The sequence below is a fragment of the Adelges cooleyi genome, unplaced genomic scaffold (genome assembly GCF_023614345.1).
Source record: "Adelges cooleyi isolate 19-005CV unplaced genomic scaffold, UGA_ACOO_1.1 ACOO_flye_CR_arks_rails_tigmint_CR_PRNA_651, whole genome shotgun sequence".
Classification (NCBI taxonomy): domain Eukaryota; kingdom Metazoa; phylum Arthropoda; class Insecta; order Hemiptera; family Adelgidae; genus Adelges; species Adelges cooleyi.
This window is the reverse complement of record NW_026096352.1, coordinates 6,179,932-6,203,799: the sequence shown is the minus strand read 5'-3', so window position 1 is coordinate 6,203,799 and position 23,868 is coordinate 6,179,932. Positions and strand designations below refer to the sequence as shown.

Genomic DNA, 23,868 nt, shown 5'->3' with positions numbered 1-23,868 from the left:
AATATAGTATTCTCATAAGCATATTCTCAACTCACGGTCTTTGAGGCTAATCGTCATTATCGTCGTGTTCAAACAAAATCCAAGAGTCGTCGACACGTTGGGAATTCTTGGCGCGTAAACTGTATAATATAAAAGCATATTAATGGCGAGAAATTGGAATTTTTGAAGCCCACCGTGGTTTAAGGTTGTAATCGTATATTAATTATTCAAATGAGCGGGACACTGTGGTGTATCCGTTATTATGGTATAATTGAGCAGCACGAGAGGAGCTGTTGTGTGCCAATAAGAACCCTTATAATATCCGACGATAGGCAACGACTAAACGACTGTCTAGTTGCGCTTTGCGGCAGCATTAAGATTTTCTCGTAACACACGAATAAAACACTTTTGCTCGTGTTGAGTTACCTCTTTGAGGTAGCACGATTGTCGACCATATTATTAAGCACACCGTCAATCCCGTCTGTTGTGCGAAAAAAACCGAGCTGGTTGCTAATTTCAGCTGGGACGACACGCGTAACGAGATGGAGCGTTTGTTGTATCGTTCATCGAAATGTAACCGCCGCCAAGTTAATATATTTCATTGTAGTATTGACATATGTGCCCGGAGGCGGCGCGCAGTAACTATATGGCAGCTGTATTTGGTGCTGTGCCGAGAGATAGATCTCCGTTGTGATAATCATCATCTCCGCCACCGCCTTTCTCGTCCGCCCTCCACACCGGTTCACCATTGTACTGTCGACGACTTAAAGTTTCTTAGGGTATCGAATTTTTGTCTCGCGTGCACCGGGTCCACTGTCGTCGAGACCGCGCTAATCTTACGCTTCTATCGCCCGGTAAAGCTTACTAACACATACCCACACACACACTGTTGAATGTCTGTCCTGATCGGGAGAACCGGCCTGTATGGGAACGCTGAGCATTATAAACTAGCGGTCGCAGATACGAATCGTCCAATTAAAAAAAAATGCGCCTAGGTCCTATGGTCGGACGCTCGGTGAATTTATTACAGTCGGCCCGGGGAAGAGATTTCGTTTCGATCGCTCGGACCCCATCTTAAATGGCGCGGTCAGCAGTAACGTGTTTTAGTTTTCTGCGCTGCTATATTATTATTATTCTCAATTATTGGAATGGAGTAAACATATTGTATAATATGAATCCGAAGCTGAAAACGATGATGTACCAACAGTGTCGTGAGATAGGTAGGTCTATAAACATCGATAACCGTACTTGGGTATACCGGTGTGATTTATCGTGGTTGATTAAGACGAATTTGGTTTGCTTTCGAAGACGTCGTGACTCGTGACCTAAATCACTAGGTATAAGTATACGAGAAAAAGTTGGCTACCATTGCAAGGGACGACCGAGTGCGGATCACGGGCCAAAAGCAAGTGTCGGGGAGTCGGTGGCGTTACGCGGGCACACGCACGCATTATTCACTAATACCTACAGCAGCGGTCGACCGACCCTGATATCTGTTGAGGACGTCCCAAAAACCATTTCTCAAACAGGGACTACACCCTTTTTGGCGCTACCGTGTGTGTGTGCATGTGTCTCAATCAAATGTGGTATTGGCTTCGGAGGTAGCAGCACCCGGATGAGGTTTATCATCCCAAATGGAAACACGATAAACAATTTTCAGAGAGTAAAATGTCCAATAATTTGTAATAATCCGCTATATTGTGTAATATGCCACAGCTTGCTGCTTAGCCCTCGACAACCATTGTACTACTATTTAATTCGTATTTTTATTTTTGTTTTTTACATGTGCTTTAGACGTCCGGGCCGAGATTGCCCCAAACCGTTGGTCGCCACGGTTGATTTTGTATTCATAAAGTTTATTTTTTCGCACTCCCCGTAATCCCACTCGTGGATACAACTTTGCGTAATGGTTCGAAACGACCTAATTGTAGTTTGTTTTTTTCCCCGAGAGAAGTTTGCGAAATTTTCTTTTTACAGATTACTAATTCGCATGGTATATACATAATATAATGCGCGCCGTAATTGCTTTCATCGTTATCGATAACGTTATACGTGCGGCACATAAACTTTAGTCGAGTGGATTTAAGTTTTTGCAGCCGATACAAACAAAACAATAACACCATCGTCGTTGTTATGCCGGCGCGATCGTCTTTCTTATAATAAAACACACACACATGACGGTTTCAAACACAAATAATCATAACCGCTTTAAATACTATAGTTTCGCTTTTTCGAATAGGCGCCAAAGTCGGAGTGGTTTTTTTTTTAAACATTTTGTTTTTTAGTACTCGAGGCTCGCTCGCTTGGGGAAATAATATCATAACGTTGTAAACCATCGCTTAGCGATTTCCACAGTCGATTTGCGAGGCCGCCTAAACCGGTCGGCACAATGTCGTGATCGGCTCGCGCGATCCTATCTGGATTCTTTGGGTAAAACGAAAACCATTTGTGAACATTGCTGGTGGACATTACCGGTCGAAGGTGATTCGCGTGACCTTTTAATTAAAACGACCCGGAGGGAAGTGTACTATGTGTGTGTATATCGGTTTATATAATAATGTATCCATGATATGCTCAGGCGTAAACGCTATATGTAGTCTGTGAAAAGGTATGGGGTTCGGTGAAGAGAGAGGAGGATCACTACCCTTTTACGAGTTATGCAAGCAGAACGGGTACGGCACACAGATATAACGCTACTGATAACGAATAACCGTCGAGCATTACACGTTTTACTCGCACCTCGTCTAAAAGCCGCCGGCAGTGGTAGTTGTGCTTATATGAAATACATTATTTACTTCTGCTGTAAGACACGCACATATGGTGTATATTAGATAGAGAATATATTTATCCTGTAAACGCCACAAGTCTACGGAACGTGTCCGATCTCTAGGCAAATTTTTTTTTGTATGAAACTAAAACAATATGGTCATGACTTGTAAGTGTGCGCTGGTTTTGACTGGAAAATAATCTCTTCATAAGCTTAACGTTACGCGGGTTTTCTTTGGGTGCCAACGTGCCCACTTGTCCGTGTATAAGTTATACCGAAAGATAGCGCTAAACATTTTTTTTGTTGGCTGCACAGCTATTTGGCCAACGACTATAAAATCATTATCATATAACGCAACAAAACTTAACGCGGCAGCTCGTTTGGAAATAGTTTGTAATTACAGTTGCGTTGGCATCGCCGACCGGTATATAGAATAAGGAATAAGGATACTATATTTTAAATGACCATATACCTTGATTTGCTCTACTAACTACGGTAACCGATTAGTAGCTTATTGTTCTCCGAATTAAAGTTGTTTGTATGTTTTGTTTCAGGTATGTATGCGCGTCAGTGTAGCCCATAAAGTCCAAGTACGTAAGTAGTGACTAATAAAGCTGTAGGCAATGTGACGAGGAAGCAACGTAAGTGTTAAATAAACAAAGCAAAATAATATCAGGCCGATATTATATGCCCTAGTTCACAACTACTAAATCGCTCGAAAAACAATCAAATCTTGTAAACTATTAATTCTATAATGTCAATTTTTTGATTTTATAAAACAAGAAAGTTTACTACAAAGTTAAAAACATTTTGGTTTAAGGCAGTTGACATTATAGATTGTTTAGTGGTTAAAACTTCGTTGACTATATCGTCGTTGCCGCATAAACACTTCCATGGCCCAAATTTTACGATTTTGAGGTTCGGTATCCCTGCGGGTACAGAAAAAAAATAAGCTATCATATGATAAAATCTCCAACGTGTAGAATAGATGAAAAATAAAAAATACAACCTCATATTTGTTACCTACTATAAATCGTTTTACACGTTTTAGTGTCTCCTGCACAATTAGGTTTTAGCACATAGCAGTTTTTCTGTAGCTATAATATATCGTTTAAGTAAATAAAATAAATCCATTTTGCTAAATGCTTTGTGAATTAAACAGTTGAGACCGACGAATTCCTTTGTTAACGTTCTATTAGCTTCGACGCCACTGGTCTAATAAAACATATTATCTACATGGTCGTGTTCAGTTGAAATAATAAAAATAGTCCAGAAAAACATATTAATAATAATTTAATATTAACATAGGGATCTTAGTGTCCCGCTGATAGTACGCTTAAGGCGTACACGTCATTATATAGACAAGTATTCGAACGCGTAAAGTAGAAATAATCATTTTGTTATAATATTTTTATTTTTTAATTCTACAACGATCCTGACCGATGTAATCCGAGAAGACTGCAACCAACCAGTTTGCGCAGTATTATTTATTTAAAAGTTTTTTTTACTACTTATCATAATATCATTCCGATTAGAAGTAATATACTAAAAACAAAATTAACCGCTTGGGTACATGTTCATTTTCAAAGCGACATACAGTAGTCTGCAGTGATAGCATGTGGTCCACTATTCCGGTTTCCTAATGATACATAATATATGAGTATTCAATATTATAAACGATCGACTGGTTATAATAATATAGGCAGTGCGTCTATATCTTTTGCCATTTTTTTTTCTTCAAGCGGTCGAAACGCCGATAGAGAGAGAGAAGAAACGCATAATAATGTTGTTTACTCCTATAAAAATCCTAATAGATTTTTTGATTTTGTTATTTTACCGTGTAATTGACAAAGAGCAATCATAGTGATCACGCATTATCAGAGAATGGGGCGAATTAGCTCTGAATAATATGTAAAAAATTCTAGTTTAATTATAGCAGAATACGTGAATTGAATGGCGTTTTTAAGCCATAATTCTAAAAAGTTCACCCTTTTTCCATAAAAATCAAGAAAAATATCTAAAATATATATTACATATTTTACAATTAACAAATACGGTGCTCTAAAACTTTTTAAAAATATTCGTATCTGTTCCAAATTTGTATGAAATATTCTTAAGGCATAGTACTATCGATAAACGCTGACAAACCTAAATAATATCGTTAAACCTTTCTCCTAGAATGGGTAGAAACTTCTTTTTTATTTTTACTTTTTTAGGTGTAGTTTTACATTATAACGTATATAATTTTTTTTTATTAAGGAAAACTCAAATAAAAGGTGGAAAATTATACTGTGGCCGTTAGTTGTATTTCTTCCATCGACATATTCGCATTGTAGTATTTGTTTGAAAGTAAATCACTTTCAGTTATAATAATTCCTGTAGATCTATGACTTCCCTTCCTTTAGTATGGTCGGTCCCCACTACTTATATTTTGAATTCGCGCTTATATTTGTTTACACTTATGGAAAGCATAATGAAGACTGATGGTTATATTAAGTAAACGACTAATGGTTATTTTTATTTAATTGAAACCGTGTTCGGATTTCTAAACCGAATGACTTGTGGCAGGATTATGATGTGTAGTTTTTTTTTTTTTACTTTTCCTAAGCAGTTGCTTTTAAAAGTATTAAACACAAAGTACGGAAAGTTTATAAGTTATCTTTCTTTGTCGGGTTATGATAATTAATCTTTTTCGAAATACCGCCGTCGCCGACATTGTGCACAAGATATATTTTCTTACATTGATAAATCGCTGTCAATATTATTAATAATAATATTCTCTTGAGTGCAATTCAAAGTCAAACCAAAATGACCTAGTACAGCTTTATAAAGAAGTATTTTTTTCTGGTAAAAGCTGAAAAGTAATTTAAAAGATCGTCGATTTTTAACGACAAATTTAAAAACAAAACGATAGAAAGAAAAGGACGTTTAAAAAACAGACAATTCGGTGTCATAAAAGGGGGTCGGGTTAAGTGCTAGTATGAGTTAACTCACGCATGGTCAATATACTGAACTGGCTCTCCAGGCTTGTTGTTCTGAGTTTTGGTGTTTATTTTTGTCTACCTTAACTTGTCTTAAATTTATCGATCAATCTTATATTTACCGGCATATTGTATTATACTTGTTTGTTGGATATTTTGTATTATTTTATTATAGATATTTGTCCTACGACCCTTTGACTGCTGTATCAAACAGCTGATATTGAATTTTTTTTTTTGATATAAGAGAACACTCGATTTTTGACGGTCATGGGGCGCATACACATTATAAGTGACGGAGCGTCCTCGTAACAAGCTAAAGTTCTTGCGAAGACAACCGCGCAAATTGCTTCTCCGGAGACAAATTGACGCTCTAATAAAAATGTGGCGGCTCCGGGAGCTTTCTCGGAAAAAGCTTGTACACCGCAAACGATTTTTATTATGTGGCGGCACGGTGGTAAATGTGCAGATAACTGTCATTATAACTATTATACTTTAGTGGCGTTGTAGTTCAAAAATCTGCCGGTTTGTTCAACTCGGACCGTTTTGCCGTTAGACATTTATAAAAAAAAAATGTTGATCGAAGATAAGATTGGATCATGATCATGTCTTATATTGTTGCACAAAAAGCGACTTACGCATTTTAGATGGACCGAAAAAAATGTTCGTGCCAAAACCCTAGTACTGCAGTCGTCGTTCTAATTTAACCCATCTGGTGTTGTTAACAGACCAAGTTTTTAGAAGTTCATAAATCCTTCGTCAGTTCGTCTACAGACCTCACGCGTGTGTTTGTTAAACGTATAAGGTGATTCATTAAGGACACTCATTTTTTTCCTAAAAATAATTGAAATTTTATAGTTTTTCTCTTTGAAAATATTTTTGTTTATGTTGTTTTATAATATTATAAAATTAAATAAATATTTACATTTCTTAGTATTTTCTAGAGCTTTAAACCTAAATAGTAAAGTACATATAGGAAGAGTACAGTGTTATATTATTTGTATGTAGGCGAAATACTCAACCATATTTCATTTAAACTTTAATAATTTTAAAAGTATTTATCCAAAACTGGTTATCGACCGGTCAAAATGTTCAGTGAATGATTCTTAGCTTAACAAGTTCATTAAATATATACGTTGTTCTTTAAGTTTTTAACGTTCATAGAGGTCTAGAAAAAAATTTAATTTTAATACTGTCTGATATTATAAAATAGCATAAACTATACTGTCTCCAAAATTCAAAAAGAAAAAAATTGCAAATATTTTAAGAGAATTTTAGTGTCTTATCCTTAATAAATTACCCTGTATAGTTCCAGGGAACACGATAAAGCATAGGGGAAGCGGCAATAGACCTAAACGGCCTGGAATAAACAATACGTGTAGGTGTAACCATTATATAGTTATTAAACACAACTTTAAATACTTATTACAAATTAGGAACATTATATTGGTCGTTTTATCGGTTAATAAATTTAATATTGTTTTATTATATTGTAGGTATGAAACCACAATAAACTTACAAATTGAACAACTATAGTAGGTACACACTAATTAGCATATTAGAGTATGTTTATAAAGAAAATTTTCGACATTTGCCAATCTCAGACGAATAAAATATTATTATAAAAATAATTTTAATATTTTTTGTTGGTCAGATATAAGTATACAACTCAATATTGATGTAAAACCATAACATCTTCACTTGTATATTGCTTCTATTTGTATTATGCCTAAGCAACCCAGTATGTTATTAAGTAATCCTTTTTTCTCTCATTCACCTTCAATCAACTCAACTGTTGCCGGGTCTGCAAAAACCCGGTAGACCTTAAACGCCCGAAGGAACGCATTTCGTTCACAGCATCGTGTGTATTTACAGGATTAGATAGAGAGAGTTGAACACTATACCTCATAAAACAAACGTAATATTTTATTAATTTGTCCTGATAATTAAAAAAATATTATTCAATTATTGCAGGCCCAATTAGGTCTACTGCGATTATTCTAGACAACTGGCGAGGAATAGTGTACACTGACCAAATAATGTTGTCCCCTTTTATAGCTTGGCTCGGCGATTGCACATGCGTTGTCACTCATTTGTGTGCCTTGCCGTCTTGCAGTGTCTTCGGTATTCTTTTCATTTGAACCACAAGTCTGCTATCTTCTTCTATTCGTCTATACGGGGGAAGTCACACGTGAAACATTATCTTCGGCGGATAGCCATTTTGGAATGATGTTGCCTATTGATGTGCCAACAACACTACAATAAACATCCTTGTAATTTTAGCGTAATAAATGATATATTTTTTTGAATGCAATATAACCAATAAGTATAACACAGTGTCTGCTGCAGGGTAAATGATTCCGGTCTCTGATGCGATGGAAAGAAGCGATTTTAACGTGGAAACGACTCGCCCGGGAACTCTTATATACGGGCGTAGCGGCCAACGGCCGTCCCGGGGCTTAACGGTCGTAATCCGTCTTTTTCTTCTATAAGTGGTATAAGAAAATGTTATTAATTGTCGTATCTGAAGACCATAATTCAACCCAAGAGGATTACGATCGTTTTTCAGCGTATTGTATTAAATATAATATTTTTCTTTCAATTTTGTTCGCCCATTGTTTTTTCGTATTAAAACTAGTTTTTTTGAGAAAAGAAAACCATATTGTAAAACATTTACAGTTTATTGTTTTATAAGATAAAACATAACATACGACAAACGGCCTTCCCTAGATGTGCCAATGTATTGTTATAGCTATATTTGATAAAACATTAAAAATATGTTGCCAGACATTTCTTTCAAGTAACTACGACTTGGTACAATGTGTTGGGCTGGACATTGAACTGCAATATACAGCTAACGCTTTTATTTAGCTGCCGAAAAATGAATTAATCTTAACAAAATATGAATCTGAATAGTATGTTACGTTGTTTGTAAAGTTGGAATATTTTTGTCAAGAATATCTGTTTCTTTTTGCCAAAATTGTTTACACCTTCATTACCATCGGTCACTTTTGTTCGGATATTCAAGATAATTCACTTTACACTTTTACATCATAAGCGCGAATATTATCTTATTATTATTATGAATAGCCTATTAGGTCCAGCGAAATGATAGATAAAACGAATGGGGGACCCGCCATTAGGTACGATTGCGTGGTTTTTCGTTAAAAACTATTAATTGTTATTGTTACATAACTACTTTCTACGGAGCTCCCGCATGTTTAAAAAACGGTCGCAGTTTGATATTCATGCATAGGTACGCCCACAAATCCGATGTCGGTAATATATTATTCTATGTGATTTTTTTTTTACATAAAAAACGGGTTTTTTGCACCGTGAACGGCGAGTGGTATTATATGATGTAATAGCTAAAATGATAAATTTACGGGTTTCGTCTACCGCATCAATTATTATTATGTGTGCGCACTTTAACGGTTACAAGTCAGTCGGAACAATTTCATTTTAATTCAATACCTATATTCACGTCGTTAACGATCTGGTTTTAGTCTGTGTTTTATTTTTGTACATCATAGATCATAGTTAATATTTTTTTTCAATAATCGCGCGTCCAAAGAACTAAAATGAAGTATGTTTTTTTTTCTCAATATATATATATTTTTTTTAATTAAAAAAGTTTGCTATAATTTGATCAATTTTTTTTTATGGTTATTTTTGTATTTTTTATTTAAACGAAATCCGACAACCCGCCGTGATTACGGTCATGGTTTTTTTTTATTCATCTGACCCAACCGCCTTTTTAATTCCCCCACGCCCGCCATTGGGACCCGGTTTTAAGTCAGGTTCAAGCTCGCCGCGTTCAGTTGTTCACAAGCAATAACTGAGTGGATTAAAACCATAGTGGTGTTAGTGATATTTTCGTAAAAGTTGAGTTAAGTATTGTGGGCATATCTTAATAAGTACATACATCGAAAGACCAAGTGAAGTAATTCATATGGCAACACGCTACATGAGTTATTATGAAATCTTGTTTTTCTCTAATTAAGGTTAATGTGACTGGCACCACTCATTGCTGTGGTTTTATTCACCTCAACTGTTTCTGTTATCATTTAACGAAATCGTGTTGTGTTCTTAGCATTACAGTTATTGTTTAAAATAATATTACCAATAATAATTAAGTTACCAGAATTGCAAAGATAAATAGACAATGCAGAGACGTACCTCATGTTTCGCTTATCGCGCACCATCGTTCCAGTACATACCTCGGGTGTAATACATTTCTGTTTTGGGCAAATTTTGTTTAGAAGTTTAAAATCCATTTAATATGTCCTGTGTTAGGAGTGCTCATTGTTAAAAGGGAAGAACATGATTTATCTAATCGTAGATCATTACACAAGCTTGTTGTAGATCATGTTTCTACACAGTGTGTCGATTGTGCAGTAGAGACCCCGCCCGTGTTAGGTTTCATCCGTCAAAATATTTTCTACCGTACCTCCGGGGAGTTTCTTAACGGTTACATTTTTTTTCACCTGTATAGGTATCCGCGTTTGTATGTGTGGTGTAATCTAAGGGAGACAACAAACGCGCTACAGTATACACATCATTAACACACGGTAGACGTCGTTGTCACATTGGCTGCCGTAGAGGACGACCGCTATGTGGTAACAATAATATAATATTATATGCTGTACTCGCGGTATTATCATTGCTATTGTGACTCGGCCGAACAGTCATTATTACCCAACAGTTTTCTTATGATCTGACCCTACTGGCAATTTGTCATCTCTCCTGTGTGTATGTGTGTGTATGTGTCTTCCCCCATAATATTATCACGACGTCCACCTCTCCCGTTGGTTCGGTAATCAGTTTCGTCCGGTCACAGGTTGGGCGTCGGGGTAGGTCGGTTTAAGAAGAAAAAAATATTACATATATTATAATAATATTCACAAACACATACGTTCTTTGGTGCAAGATACGCCTCGGTCTACCGTTTTGATTAATAGCTCCTGTATATAAATATAAAAAAAAATTTATAAAAAAAAACAACCAAGCGCCCTCCTGCGGTGTGCACGCCGAACGTTATGGGTACTGATTTATGTACAGGTGAGCCCCCACGACGTATTCCATCCGAAAACGGTCCTGTTGATGTCTCGTATGCGTATTACCGCCGGTTTCCGTGCGTTATAATATTATTATGATATTCACAGGGGACTGCGGTAATGTAGACAATTCGTGTTTATCATTTTATATTTTCTCGGTCGGTAAAAAAAAATAATAATAATAATAACAAAAATATTAACCGTAAAACACATTTTAACTTATAAACATATTTTCGTGTGTTATATATTATTATCTGCGTGTATCGACTGCAAGACACGGCGGTATGTTACAATGAGAAATCTATAATAGAACTCAGGCAGAGGCCGACAGGGCCCACCTGTGAGCGAGCTGGACTTTAAACATCCGACTTGCCGAAGAAAATCATATTTATAATATCTTCAAAAGCGGTACCGGATTGTCCGACAGAGATTGTACAAGAAAAATAAATTAATAGTAACTTCGTTCTTTTTAATACGTTTATTATTTTCATACATGTGTACTATTGTGATCCGTATGATTTCCATGTAAATTATATTTGTGAGTTCCGCGTGGTGTGGTACTGTCCGAAGAATTAGAACTGACTCATTAAAAATACAGCACTACTATTTAGTATATATTATACTGAGACTCTTAAGTAAATTGAAAATAAAAACCGTCTGCGCCAACCAAGACCTGTATTCTACTTAAATTTCAACACTAGTGTGGAGTGACTTCATCAGCTTTTTTAACCGTTACACACAAAAAACGTACAACGACAGCGATCGGCATTGAAAAATCTAAACCAGTGGGCTCAGCGAAATACCGGTCAGAGTAGCTATATTGTTATTGCGGGTAAAAGAAACCCGTATATTCCGCCTGTTGTTAAATACTTTTTAGAAAGCAAATTAGTTTTTTTATTTCCAAAGGGGCTTCATGGGACTTTGAATAACAGCGGCCGTCGCCGAACAGTGTATCGAGTCGGCACATTGTTATGTATAGTAATCAAATTTGTCGGCCTCCCTTTACTTCAAAAACACTTCTTGCCACGTACCGGATATATGCAACCCCGTCACGATCCGAACACGCCCTCGCCGTGGATAGAGCCGTGCAGCGAGGAGACCTCAGACCTTTTATACGCAAAACCCCCGTGTCGTTTAATATGTGTATTCGTATTCTTTCCGTTAGTAAGTAAATCCAAGTTTATTTCATTTTCCGCGCCCACTCACACACGGAAATGCTCTCTATAGCGGTGAGATAGTTGGCGCAGGGGATTATGTTATTACATTTCCGCATGCGAGTCCTGCCCTATAGGAAAGCTAGCCTTCTTATCAATGCATAATAATAATCCCGACTTCCAAAAATCTTATCCCGTAATTACATTTCGGTTTCGCTATAAGCGGCGGCCCCTTTTCTGTGGTGTGTGCCGCCACTTTCTATACAATCATTCTCTCTATTCGCCCGGTCCTGTCTGCCTTTTGTAAGGGCCAAACCGTATTACCGAGTTTATTGCCTTTCAGACCACAGGCGGCAAAAAAAAAAAAAAATGGTTCCACTAGCCTTAACTAAAATTTCAATTGGAAAATGATTTTTCTCCCTTTTTCACAGCAAACGTGACGACGTTATACTTCCTACCGTGTGTATTTATAACGGCGAATTTCGCCCACACAGAATACTACTGCAGTCATGTCTTGCCACCAATTTTTAACACGATATATTTTTCAAAGCTCGTATGAAAATATTATATATATATATCTACATAGATGTCCTTCGGAGATAACGAGTTCGCGCTAAACGCAAATAAAATAATATATATATTATTAAGTATTCTATATGCAACGAGCGACTTTGCTCCGAAGACACTACAGACAAACCACAAACGAGTCCCATAGCATTATTATATATTGAACGACATTTGAATAATAATAATAATAATAAAAAGGAAATCACAGTACGCACTCGATTTTATCCTTCTCTGAATTCTTACCAATCACAAAATCAGCAGCTAACCGAACACTCGGAATAGTGCTGAATTGCATTTCGGTTTTTTACTCAAAAATCCGAATTTTCCCATAGGAAAATCATAGCGTTGCATTAATAATCTAATTTGAATTCAAAGTATATAGTCATCGCCGAGGGGATGGGATCTCAGCAAACTGACAAATTTTCATGGTTGTCGGACAAGTCTGCCGATGGTTTGCAACGGTTTGGCAAATGATTTGTTCTTTTTACCTACGAATGATATTATTATTATAACGGACAAAGGACAAAGACTCGACGTGCAAAGTGAAATACGGTTAGGCGGGTGGCGGCGGGCCTCAGGTGATGTTTAGCTAAGAGAATATGTCGCCTCGGGGACTAACCGGGAAACGTGTGAAAACAATTGTCGTGCTTAAGTGTGTTTAATAAGTACGGTCGCGTTAAAGCACGCAATGAAAGGCGCGGATTGTGCCGACAAGATGGTTAACAACTCGACAGGCGACGCAACCGAGTATAATATAATAACATAAATTAGATAAAATCAACGAGCCGGGCGAAATCTCATTACCCGTATTGTTGTCGGCAGTGGCGGGTGTTGTGTTATTATTATTATTATTATTATTATTATTATCATCGTTGTTAGTTTAAGACAAAACGAGCAATCCCGGGACGGCTCCTGCAATAGACTCGAAAGCCGAAAACGAAAAACGTTGTCATTTGATTCGCACGGACTTCACTAAAAACCTAATGTCATCTATGTGTTATTTCGCGACCAACAAGAGGGTTGGTTTTGTCGAAGGAAAACTATCCTCGTAACTGTGTTTTGGCGGCAGACAAATATCGATAAAATGAGACGAGAGGTCGTCGAAAGCGCGTTTTCTGGATACGGTTATCATATTATTATATTTGCCCAATCGTCGACGAGTGAGTATGTTTGTGGTTTCCATATTAAGTATTACTGCACAAACGTTCGAGTGACTTAAAGGATTTTCGTGTATAAAAAAAAACAGCTACAGTGAGAGCAGAAAAGTTTGTTTAAAACGAACCGAAATAATTAAACGTTGCTAGATTTTTTTTAATGGATACAAACAAAAAATAAGGTATTCGAATGGTGTCGTCCGACTTACTCCCGGCGTCTGTACAGTCGCTCGATTTGTTTTATCCGGTCCAGTAGCTTAAATAGTTCAATAATTGTAATTACTACAAAAGTTACAATGCAAAATAAGAAAGACCGTTTTCGATAAAATCAATTACATTATGTACACTTCGTCGCCTGTGTATGCGCTCGGGTTTTTTAATGGCATGACCAAAAAACTTGCGTGCTCGCCAATGCCAATACAATTGTGCAAAAAGTATTCTAGATCGAATTTAAAACGTACAAAAGGAATTATAAATAATTCTATAATAATGTTTGAAAGACACAAGTAATCGCATGTCTTCTAGTGGTTCCCGACCGAAGTGTGTGTCTACAATCTTGGACAACGGTGCACTGATGCTAGCTTGTATGCCTATACGGTACCCCGTGTTAAACAGTCGTTTTATCTTTTTCGTGGATGTTCATAACCGCGTATCCATAACACTGTAGTATAGTTTATGTTATTTTACAATATTAGACAGTATTCAATTTTTGATATTTTTTAGTATTTTCAGATGCTATCGCAGCTCTTGAAATCTAAATAGCAACGCCTGTATTAAATTGACTTGTTACTTAAAGTAGTCAGTTCATTTACTTAAAATTTAGATAACCAGCTAGTTATGAACGAATTACTTTTGAAGTTATTAAAGTTTTAGTGAAGTACGGTTGAGTATTTTGCGCGGGTAAACTTAATATTACACTTCACCTTCCCTCCCGTCCTATATTTTAAGCTGAATGTATGTAAACTAAAACCTAAGAAACATAAGCAATGATTACCAAAACTCACAAGTATACTTAGACTGGGGGAGGAGGTAACCGTACAAATAAAAGTCTAAAGTAAATTTCACAAAAACAACAACGTTTGCGGTGTGTGTGGGCTTGTAGATAGGGAGTGAGGGGTAAAAGATTTTGGTTAAAAAAGCAACGCAGTGTGTTTACATTAAGTGTAAGTTGGTTCATGAAATATACTAAGGTTATTTGACGCCGAAAGGGCTTGCATTCAATCCTGTTGTACAGTTGCAGTTTTGTTTTTGGCTTGTCTGATCGGATAGGTACCATATTAACCTTAACCAGTCTTAACGTGTTTTCGGTCAGAAGTCTATTTATATGGAAGAAACAAAAATATATTTATTTATAATAAAAGTAGTGTTTACAAGCGTTTATACGACATTATTCTTTTGCTGGCTTTAGATGTCGTAGATTTTTCTTTTACGCTCCACTCATGCCTGCAGGTAATGTCCCTTCTGTCGCGAAATTTCCATAATGGACCCACCGGGATTTATTGTATTGTTTTGCATATGCATAGTTAAATATTGTAATATGTATAAAATATTGCAATGAGAAAAATGCGAAAACAAATGCATCTGTACACGTTTCGCTATAGCCGAAGAATTATGTGCCATAAAATATTACTAGTATACATTATTATACAATATTATTACTGTAATCGAACTTTGTACCATACAATAAGTTTATTTTATCACTCAGACATGTACATTAAACAATTACTTTTGTTTTTTTTTTTTTATTAATATTTCAATGCAAAAAAAACAATCGCAGATTGGTAACAACCAACTTATCATACCGTAATGTCTTTAAAACCGCAACAACTGAAAACGTATCTAACCTACCCTCGTATAATCACCCAAGTCGGTTATTTTAATTAGACACTTCGTCTTCTTTTTACCTACTCGGTACATTGCACACATGCTCATTGACTCGGGAAACGGCGTAGGCCATACCGCCAAACGTGCACGCTTCGACAGTCATTATTACTTCCAGGGTTTTAATTTTTATTTCCATACATTATTACAACGAACGACTGTTATAATAGCCGTGTTTAATATTCATTCAAACGACCGTTTCGCCTGGCGCTTTGTTTTCACGTGCCCGTCCAAGACATTAAGCCGGAGCGCGGGCTCTACACTTGTTATCATAAAAATACTAACGGTTTTCGATACTGCAATAAACCGACTTCAGTTAAGCAAATCTCGTCCGTTAGAGATTACACATTTATATACCCGCCAAATTGGTTTATCCAGTAAATAATAATCAATTAACAACTAAAGCGTTCCGCTCCCGAATAATGTAACGAGCTGGTTTTTGATTGCAAGAGTATAGCCAAAAATGTAAGAATTTAACTCTGAAATTCCGGTACAAAGAGTTAAAACAGACAACAAGCGAATATTGCAATTTTGATGACTTTTAAAACCAACCCAATTATAACTATGCCGTCAGAGAGTAGGTTATTCCCTTAAGGCTAAAATTCGTATAGTGAAATTAGTCCATGGGACACATAACTCATACAATAATAATTCTATTAAAATACCTTTAACCGAAAGTGACTTTGTTATTTATAAAAAGTTGGATGACATTAAATAATTGAAGGCCTTGGGACAAAAACCAGATAAATCCATTATTATAAAAACAATTGTTTTTCGTGAGAAGACGTTTGTAAAAAGTTATCTACATTTTGGTGCAAAAGTTAGTAAAATGGGCTTTTACTTACATATATATATTCAAAAATGCATTACTTTAGAAAATAATTAATAACGAATCATGAAAACAATAAGTCCATATTATTATACTACTGTCTACTAACCCAGTGCTCTGACCTTATATTTTTTGCAGAACAATTAGAGTAGTATTATTGTCTTTTTGTCTTGCTGTTTTTTCGTTTGTTATCTTACACGAAAAACTTTCAGTTGACTGTTCGACAATCGGTTTGGTAGTAGGCGAATTTATGTAAGACAAAAGGGAAATATATGTTTATGCTCACTTGGTGGGTTTTAAGAGTTTAGTCAATTATTCCAAATTCCCATTGACTAACTGAATGTTATCGTTGACACCGCCTGAAAAACTCAAAACGCTCAAGCAAACAATAACGCGCTTTTTTTTATTGAATTTGCCCGAGGGAAAAAAGTACTTTTCTTCCAACTCGTTCAAGTGAAGACAACGAAAACGCGATCGATCATACCTAATACATAGTGAATATATGAACACCAGACCCACTAGAAGTTTTATAATAATCTATTAAGTACACAAAATATATGTTATTCCCTAGATAAGTTGTAAATACAAATTAAGTCCCTTGTGTCATTTTGTAACCAGCGTTTGTAATGGAAATAAAGCTCATCTGTTTGTTATCTCTGTGGGATGCATTAAAAACATTACATAAGTGATGACCACCGTAGTCGAAACTAACGACCTACTTACACGCCTTTAAATATTTAACAATTATTATTATAATATACTCTCCTATCGTTGCATCGAACAAAACGGTAACGGCCTATGCTTCTTTGTCCGTCCCTTGTGCCCTTTGCTATAATGATACTTATAAAGCGTAGGTATACCTAATCCGCTGCTCTAAAATAAGTTTGATTATTATTAACTACTGCACAACGCATTAGTTCAATTGGACGACGGAACAATTTTTTACGGTTATACAGGCCATAAACAGGAATTATAATTGTTTCAATAAATGTTGCAGTATTTTCTGTGGTCGAAAAACGAGAATAGGCGTTTATTGATATGGCATTGCAATTGTCTGAGGAATAACACATTAAAATATAACCTAGCAGCATTATTAAATATCCATCTCGGTCGTACATGATTCATCTAAGTTGTTTGATATTGTCTTCGTAATTTACACTGCAACAACAAGTTGTAGTTGTATTTAATTTGAATACTCACTTTAAACTAACATCAATATACAAATTTACTTAGTTGGATATTTTTAAATATAAAAAAAAGAAAACACTTAAAAAAATATACCTCAAAACTTAGTTTTTTCGTGAAGTACGAACATATCGATGTTTTTTCAACTTAATAGAGCAATAATAAGTGAGCAAAACGAGAGTGGTATTTACAATAGTAGCTTTATTGAACACTGATTCCATGCCAATTGTGGAAACGTGCCAAACTTTTAAAACAAAATCCATTTGAGACAAACGACTGTTTTTTAATTTTTGTTTTTGTTTTTACTACCGTATTTACAAGACTGGCGGGCTTACACGGGGGTCAGGTTAGGTTATGTATATAGTTAAGACGTTAGAATATAAATAATAACAATGTGATAATAAAAGCCAAACGTTCAAACATTACACGTCAAAATTTAAAACCATTAAGTACGTTCAACTTTATTGGTTCCTCACCCCCTCCCCAAAAAAACAAAAGCAACAAAGATCGGATACGTACGATTCGGTCATAAAAAAAAACGGCAAGGAAGTGCACCGAAAAAATAATCGCCTCGGAGACCGGTTTACTATATATTGTATTAATCACGGCGAAACGGGCTAATGCTACCAGTTTTGTTCTTATGACTTCCGTCTTCGAATTTTTGCGTTGGTTTGTTTTATATTATTCTTATTTTTCTCCTAACCGAGGATATAGCTCGAGGGGTTACCGGCGACAGGCACGCGCTTTTCCAGTCGGTAAAATTTGGAAGCACGTTGGAGGGGCAAGAGAAGGGAAGTCAAAAATTATTGCTAAAAAACGACCATAACACCGACCTCACTATAGGGTTCTGGCAGTAACCTGCTCAAGACAGACCCCATTTTTATTTTTATTTTTTTCAAATTTATAAGCATCATTTCCTTTCTGCGCGCACCGTAAAGACAATGTTTGCCATTAGCCGGTTCTTATTATGATTATTATGTTTATACATGATACGTATTATATACGTATACTCGACTCTGAAAATAACTACAATAAACAAACCATGGCAGACGGATGTGAAAAAAAAAATTCCGAAAATTTAAACTAATCAAATACACCAAACAGTTTCTGTTATCATAAATTAAAAAAAACTTTTAACAGACTTTAATTTTAAAAGTGAACCAGCCCAATTAATTAGAAATTCGTGGAAATATTCTGCAGGCTTCTCAGATACTTGAACATTATTAATCATTTATTACATATTTACTTGACAGATGAGCGGCGCAGGAAAAAAAATACGGTAAAACCTTTTAATCATATTATTACCCTAAGTACATGAGTACACGAGTAATTTAATTGTATAGTATGTAAGTGAAATGTACCTTTTTACTTAAATATTTCAGCATTTCTGCAATAGGAAATCACCGCAACAATGTTCAATTATATTTCAGATGAGCCTAAAATTGTAAATATTTACTATAATAATAATTATTAAATACTATACAATGTAGTATACATGTTAAGATGGTTCTTAAAGTCTGTTATTGAGTGTATTGCTCAAGAAAGTAGACCTATTTAAATTGTGTAGTAATTTTATTGTGTTCACTTTTTTTTTAACTAGTTATATTATAGCCTATTATAAAAACCAATTGTATATGAATTTTACATAATATATGAATAAAACCTACTAATATTTATAAAGTGCACTAAAGTCACAGTTGGGATTTTGACCGTTTTTTTAAGGATTCAATACGTTATTTCAATAACGGTCAATGCACAACTTCTGTTTGTTTTAATGTTGTTACTCTCGGTTGGCAACGATTGTTTATAATCTTACCGTTGCATTATCATTAGAGTACTTTTCTCGTAAGTCATCATCGTGTTGTAAACAACTCGACAGCGGAAGGCGACCGCAACCGCGTATATGGATGATAATAATTATTGGTAAACTGCTTAAGTACTACAAATAATAAGTAACACACATCTGTGCGTACTGAATGGGAACCACAGTCACCGCCGCTATAGCTGTATAGGCTCTGGGAAAATCGCTGTTTAATCGGTAGGCCGGAGAGTTTCATCGAGGGAGGTTACCGTGGTACACATCGGGTGTGTATAAATTTACCTTTAACGATTTTTGGCGACCAGAAAACTTTAAGACCATCGTTCCGCTACCAGCGCCATCGATCAACGGTAGCGCGCGAAAGAGATCACTATGTAGGTAGCTTCTTTGTCAAGAAAAAAAACTTATGTGTGTATATATATTTATACCTATACCTATATATATATATATATATATATATATATATTTTATAATATATTCACCGAAAACTTTTCGCTATCGGTCCGGCAAACCGGAGACAAGGAGGAAGACCGCTCCTCGCGCGCAATGCAACCACCGGCCCATAAATTTATTCATTTACTTTTCCAAGTTTCACAATACAGCCCGTACATCAGCCATATAATCCGTTGTTTTATTTATTGTTATTATTACTATCGTCGTTATTGTTGTTATTATTATTACAATATATTTTAGTTTTGCTCGTCGTCTCCGAGATGTTGTTTTTTCGTTCGCCCGGCCGTTAAATATAATTAATCGCGAGGTGAAAAAGTCCAAAGTGCCTGCAACAACTACACCGTGTTGTGCAAACCGTTATACGAGCATGTCTTGCGTAAGTCAATTTTCACGAGATACTAGGAGCCGCAATGATTGATATCACCGAGAGAGACAATACCGAGCTGTAGCGCTCCCATGTGTATGACTATGCTTGGTGTTAATGGCACATGCTATATGAAAACAGATAGCTCACTCGGTTGAAAACCAAGGAAATGTTTAAAAATACTGATTAGGGGCTCGCGATGATATCAGTGTAGCCGCAACAATTAGTGTAAATTATTGTGGAGATATTTAAAAGATTCATGACTATATTGTCACAGATTAGATAATTTATTTTATCTAATCTGTGATATTATTATGAAGTTTTATGCTTGAATATGCGGCCACAATGATTTCATTTTGAGTCACGTGACGTCATGGTTTTTGTTTACATGCCGAGTGAGCTATCTGTTTTCATATAGCTGTGTTGACGACCCAATCATGAATACCTCGGTACAGATGTCGTTGTTATAATAAAAAAACAACCGAGATAAATTGAGAGATATAGAGAGAGGTACCTAATAAAACAGAGAGAGAAATAGCAGCTGTTGTTCGATTGCAATATTGATATGACGGAGGCCGTCCCATGTGTATTTGGTTATCATCAATAGTGCGCGTTTCAATATTGTCTCAGTGTACTACATTCTGGGTCAATAGCAATACTATCGTGGAATAGATGGAAAGACAAAGAGCCAGAGAGAGAATACGTTCATAAATCTTTTGCTCGGCATTTAGTTATTGGGGTATGCGGCGGATTCAATTTTCTGATAAATAAAAATGTTTCCAATGTTTTTCGACCGCACCACTTGTACACCCCATACACATTTATTTGTAATACTATACACCCGGACTACGGGTACACGGTGGCCCCCGCGAACACTAGGCCGATATGTGGTCGCGATATAGTTCTTTTATGTTATTCATACCCGAAATCACCAACACACACGCGAGAAAGGTATCTTTTCGGACCAACTAAGTCGCATCAAACGACTTATTTACTGAACGGTGAATATATTATTATTTTCTTTTTCAATTCAATAACACCGCGATTCCCCCGCGAGATTAAAATAAATCGAATAATGCAATCCACTGACTACTGATACACTTTGTTATACCTAGAAGCGTCCTAAAAGAATATTAATTTACTACTTAATGACTACATTTTACACACACTACATATAATAGATAGCTATGATTTTAGTATGTGCATTATAATATTACAATAATTACCTTTGTTAGGGTTAATAAGTCCACGTAATTCGATGCAGAAGTGGAGTTTATGCTGGTTAAATTAAATTTGATAAAGAATGTCTACTCTTTCTTCTCAATAATGAGTTCTGTTTTTTTTTTGCTCGAGTGCAACAACTTTTTTTAAAAACAACCGAGAAACGGCTAAAGTAGCGTTTTCCCTAAGCAATTAATATACACTCAGCGCTTGTGAATGGGCGTGTGCGCTCGGCAGTACATGCTATGTATAAGAAATAGATATAACAATACTGTATATTTTGTTGAAACAAAATGCTTTCCAAATAGGCTCGCCGTGACAGGCCGTTGTGATTTATCGTCGGACGGTGTAACAGTATATTATTATGTATAAGTACAATGAGCGTCGTCTATGGGCAAATGAGGAGAAAGAAAATAATCCGAAGAAGAAGGTAGTGCTCGGGTATTATTATTTCGTTTTTAATTACTCAAAAGCCGAGGAAATGTTTGCAACACAAATTTAGTAGACGTTATTATTCGTTTTTACCCGGTAATCCGTTACGTGTCTGTAGTCTGTACCAACCGGCAGACACATTTCGTCTTGTGTTCAAGCAGCGACTAAGATTGAATACCCGTCCGTTGATTGTAGTAGTAGATATAATAATTAGCAAATTAAATGCAAATACTAAGTCTCGGCTCGTTTTCCTTTTTTTCTTTTCAAACGACCTCGCCGCCGACCCGATTACCGGGCGTCGGTGTTCGTTTTAGCTAAATGTGGTTTTAAAATACCGGTCGCTTGTTATTAAATAGTTCCTTTTGTTTGTTTTACAGTTTTGGGAGCGCCGAGGCGCACAACCACCACTCCGGAACCGGAAAACCTGCCCTCGTTCGGTATCACTGGCAAAAGAATCCGAGTGGTCACCAACGATACCGTCGTGTTACCGTGCGACGTCGTCAACATAGGTAAGTGTGATTTGACAATAAATTGAAAAAAAACCCTTTAAAAAAACTCAACTACAAACGTACCTACAAATAATAATAACCTTGGACCTGTACTCGCGGTGATTCCGTAGCGTACGGGACAGGAGGAGGAGGCGGCTACGCGGCTCGTGTTTAAGACACATTTGGATAAGGAAAAAAACCACTTACCGCGTCCGGGCGCTTTTAATTTTTAATTTGTTCTGCGTTTGAATCTCGGCACGTAACGATTTGCATATTTAACGTTTGGTGTACAACAATATTAAAAAAAAAAAAAAATATAGCCATCGGAACTACGGGAACAAGCCGGTAGCCGGCAATAAATTAGCCGCGACCGGCCAACGAGTGAGCACGCGAGCCCAAAAAAAAAAAAAAAATGAAGGCGGGGTCATAGCCAAGAAATGTTACTTACCGCATTTCGGTGACCACCGCCATTGTGCACAAAAAATAAAAATATAAATATTGCGAAAAAACGGGGTAAAACATTTGAGAAAGAAATAAAAGGCCGGCATAGGCCGAGAGGGAGTTAGAACTATGTATGATTTATCGGAATGTACGGATTTCATATAAATTATTGCGCTAGCAGTGACGTTCACTTAAAGGTTTTATTTTTATTATATTTTTGTTTCTCTTAACATCGTTGCCGTACGCCAAGGATTCAATAATAAACCGAAATTTCCTTACCGGCCGCGACCCAAAGAGAACCGATGAAAATATTATGGTGTGTACAAACCGACAGAGGCGTTTAATTATTTGTTTGATATATTTAAGACGTTGTTACACGGTGGCTCGGTGATTTGTAGGGGCGGAATTACCCGTACGTTATTGATACTGTGCCAATAGCTATAAACACACACTAACGATGGCGATAATAATCGTATACAGTGTGCAGGAGAGTGCAATAAAAAAAGCGTACCGTCGTAAATACATTTATTTATTCATGGTGGGTTCTAGGCGGGTCCGTGTAAGTCCACGTGGTTCTTATAAAAATATAAAACCCGAAAAAATCGATAAAATTAGAAAAGTTCAAAATTTGCGATTATTACGTGTAAGGAAGACTGGGAAAATCTCGTGCTACGACTTTAAAACAGGCGGTGATCATATTACTTTATGGGATTTATATAAGTTTTATGATAAAAAAAAATATATATATATATATTTACGTCATAACTATAAAGTAGGTATACCTAAAACAAATTGCGTTAAAAAAAAAATCGGTATAAAATGTACAAGCCTATATTATTATAACAACAACAAAGATTACGAGTGCTCTACTCGTAATAATTGAGAACAGTAGCTCTTACTGTTCTCAATTATTTTATGCTAAACTGGAATAAGAAAACCATATAACATCATTAACTCGACTTTGAACATAGAAGATTAACATAAGTATTCTGCATAAAACGGATTTTATTCATAACGACGAGAAAAAACGTAAATTGAATAAAACATAACCTTTGATCTTCTCAAGTCGCAAGTAGGTAACGGAAAAGTTTAATATTAT

At 36.0% G+C, this 23,868-nt stretch overlaps 1 protein-coding gene across 4 annotated transcripts in view; it reads left to right on the top strand.

Annotated features, from left to right (window-relative positions):
• Window positions 1-23,868, top strand: part of LOC126844346 (neurotrimin-like) — a 128,751-nt gene that overhangs the window by 80,919 nt on the left and 23,964 nt on the right. For all 4 annotated transcript variants that reach the window (XM_050582484.1, XM_050582482.1, XM_050582486.1 and 1 more), the window contains exon 2: window positions 22,218-22,349. In XM_050582484.1, coding sequence (XP_050438441.1) covers window positions 22,218-22,349 — 132 coding nt within the window. The remainder of the gene's footprint in view (window positions 1-22,217; window positions 22,350-23,868) is intronic.